Below are 1,878 nucleotides of genomic sequence, written 5' to 3' on the forward strand. Positions count from 1 at the left end.
TTGTCAACTTGTCAGCTAACTAAATTGCACTGCAAATAAATAAAAACTTAATAAAAAAATTAATTTCAATATTAATATTTGAATTTCACACTTTGTACATTTAATTCATGAGCTGAAAACAGCAATGCACTCAGGGTTATTATTATTAACTAAGACTAAAGCTAAAACTAATAAAAAAGCATTTCTGTTAATACAAATAAAGCTGGAATTATAATCAAATATAAATATTAGATGAAGAACTTTAAATGAAAATTAGAAATGTTGCCTTGGCAACTAACTGAAATAAGTTGAAGCACTACAATTACTGACAAGAAAATAAATAAAAACTAAGTTAAAAAGCACATAAATGACTAAAAATGCAACTAAATTAAAAGCAATTTGAAATATGAATGAAACTACAATAGTATATAAATGATACTAAGCTAAAACCGGATGCAATTAAAATTGACTACAAAAAAAAAACAAAAAAATGCACTGCAGAGAACGAACTGAGAACCGTTCATTTCACTAAAAAATGCAGTGAAGTTACTAGCGTCCTCGAGTCTTGGTGAGACCTCAGTGACGTTCCTTCAGTTCCTTCATCACGAGACGCCCGCCGGCTTCTGAACTGTAATCCGTCAATCCCAGAAATCCCAGCAGCAGCGGATGGATTAGAGTAATCTGGGGTGAAAGTCCACCTGTGTGAGCCAGATCTCAGTCTCGGGACGCGAGTGTGTGTGTGTGTGTGTTCCCGTGTGACACGCAAACACATGTAAACATGCAGAGTCAAACACACACACATCAACACTGCACTCTTTGATGCTGTTCTCCACCCACTGTCCGCCGCAGCCAATCACGGCTCGCGCTGGGATTCTAGGCCCGCCCACACAGATCCCAGCATTCCACACTCCACCCACTCCAGCTGATATATCACACACAAACACAGACCGCATCCGTGTTCACACACCCAGTTCACCGCAATACTAGTCAGATTTAGTTTTTATTATCTGGAGCACAAAACCAGTCATAAGGGTCAGTTTTGTGAAATTGAGATTTATAGATCAGCTGAAAGCTGGATAAATGAGCTTGTTAGGATAGCACAATATTTGGCTGATACACAACTATTTGAAAATCTGGAATCTGAGGGTGCAAAAAAATCAACATATTGAGAAAACTTTAAAGTTGTTCAAATTAAGTTCTTAGCAATGCATATTACTAATCAAAAATTAAGTTTTGATATATTTACGGTAGGAAACAATTTTGAGTGTTTACACGTCAGGTTATGATTACAGTACTTCTTGCGTGCCTTGAATCTATGCAGATTTAACTAAAAACAATCAAACATTGTACTAGTTGTTTTTCAACAATACTATCCATATCCTTCTGAAGAACGCTGGGAAGCAAACAACTTTGGACCCCATTGACTTTCATTATATGGACAATAACACTGAGACTTTTCTCTGAATACCTTCTGTTGTGCTCCACAGGAGAAAGAAAATCATAACGTTTCTGATTCCCCAGCATGATTATTTTTGGGTGAACTCTCCCTTTAATTCATCTTCTGATTTTGGTGTGTTTTGGTAAGACTCCCTCAGCGCTGACACTGTTTCCCATCAGCAGAGCGCTGCAGCGCATGTGAACTGAAGACACGGGAAATCTAGCAAATATTGATTATAGAATCAGATCTCAGCCTCGACACAGATCCTCCCGTCTGATCCACTCGAGAACCTCAAATCACTCAACAACAGAAACCAGACGCCTGGGAGTGAGTGTGTGTGTGTGTGTGTGTCTGTGTGTGTCTGTGAGTGTGTGCGAGATTGTGTGAGTGTCTGTGTGTGTCTGTCTGTGTGTGTTGTGTGTGTGTCTGTGTGTGTCTGTGAGTGTGTGTGAGATTGTGTG

At 38.7% G+C, this 1,878-nt stretch overlaps 1 protein-coding gene across 2 annotated transcripts in view; it reads right to left on the reverse strand.

Moving 5' to 3' along the window:
• Positions 1-447: 447 nt before the first annotated feature.
• The window catches only part of LOC107756954 (TSC22 domain family protein 4-like), a 9,430-nt gene continuing 7,999 nt past the window's right edge, over positions 448-1,878 (reverse strand). For both annotated transcript variants that reach the window (XM_016574283.1, XM_016574282.1), the window contains one exon: positions 448-901. In XM_016574283.1, the coding sequence (XP_016429769.1) occupies positions 853-901 (49 nt within the window). In that variant the 3' untranslated portion in view covers positions 448-852. The remainder of the gene's footprint in view (positions 902-1,878) is intronic.

This window comes from Sinocyclocheilus rhinocerous, unplaced genomic scaffold (assembly GCF_001515625.1).
Source record: "Sinocyclocheilus rhinocerous isolate Xijiao unplaced genomic scaffold, SAMN03320098_v1.1 scaffold3187, whole genome shotgun sequence".
Taxonomy (NCBI): Eukaryota; Metazoa; Chordata; class Actinopteri; order Cypriniformes; family Cyprinidae; genus Sinocyclocheilus; species Sinocyclocheilus rhinocerous.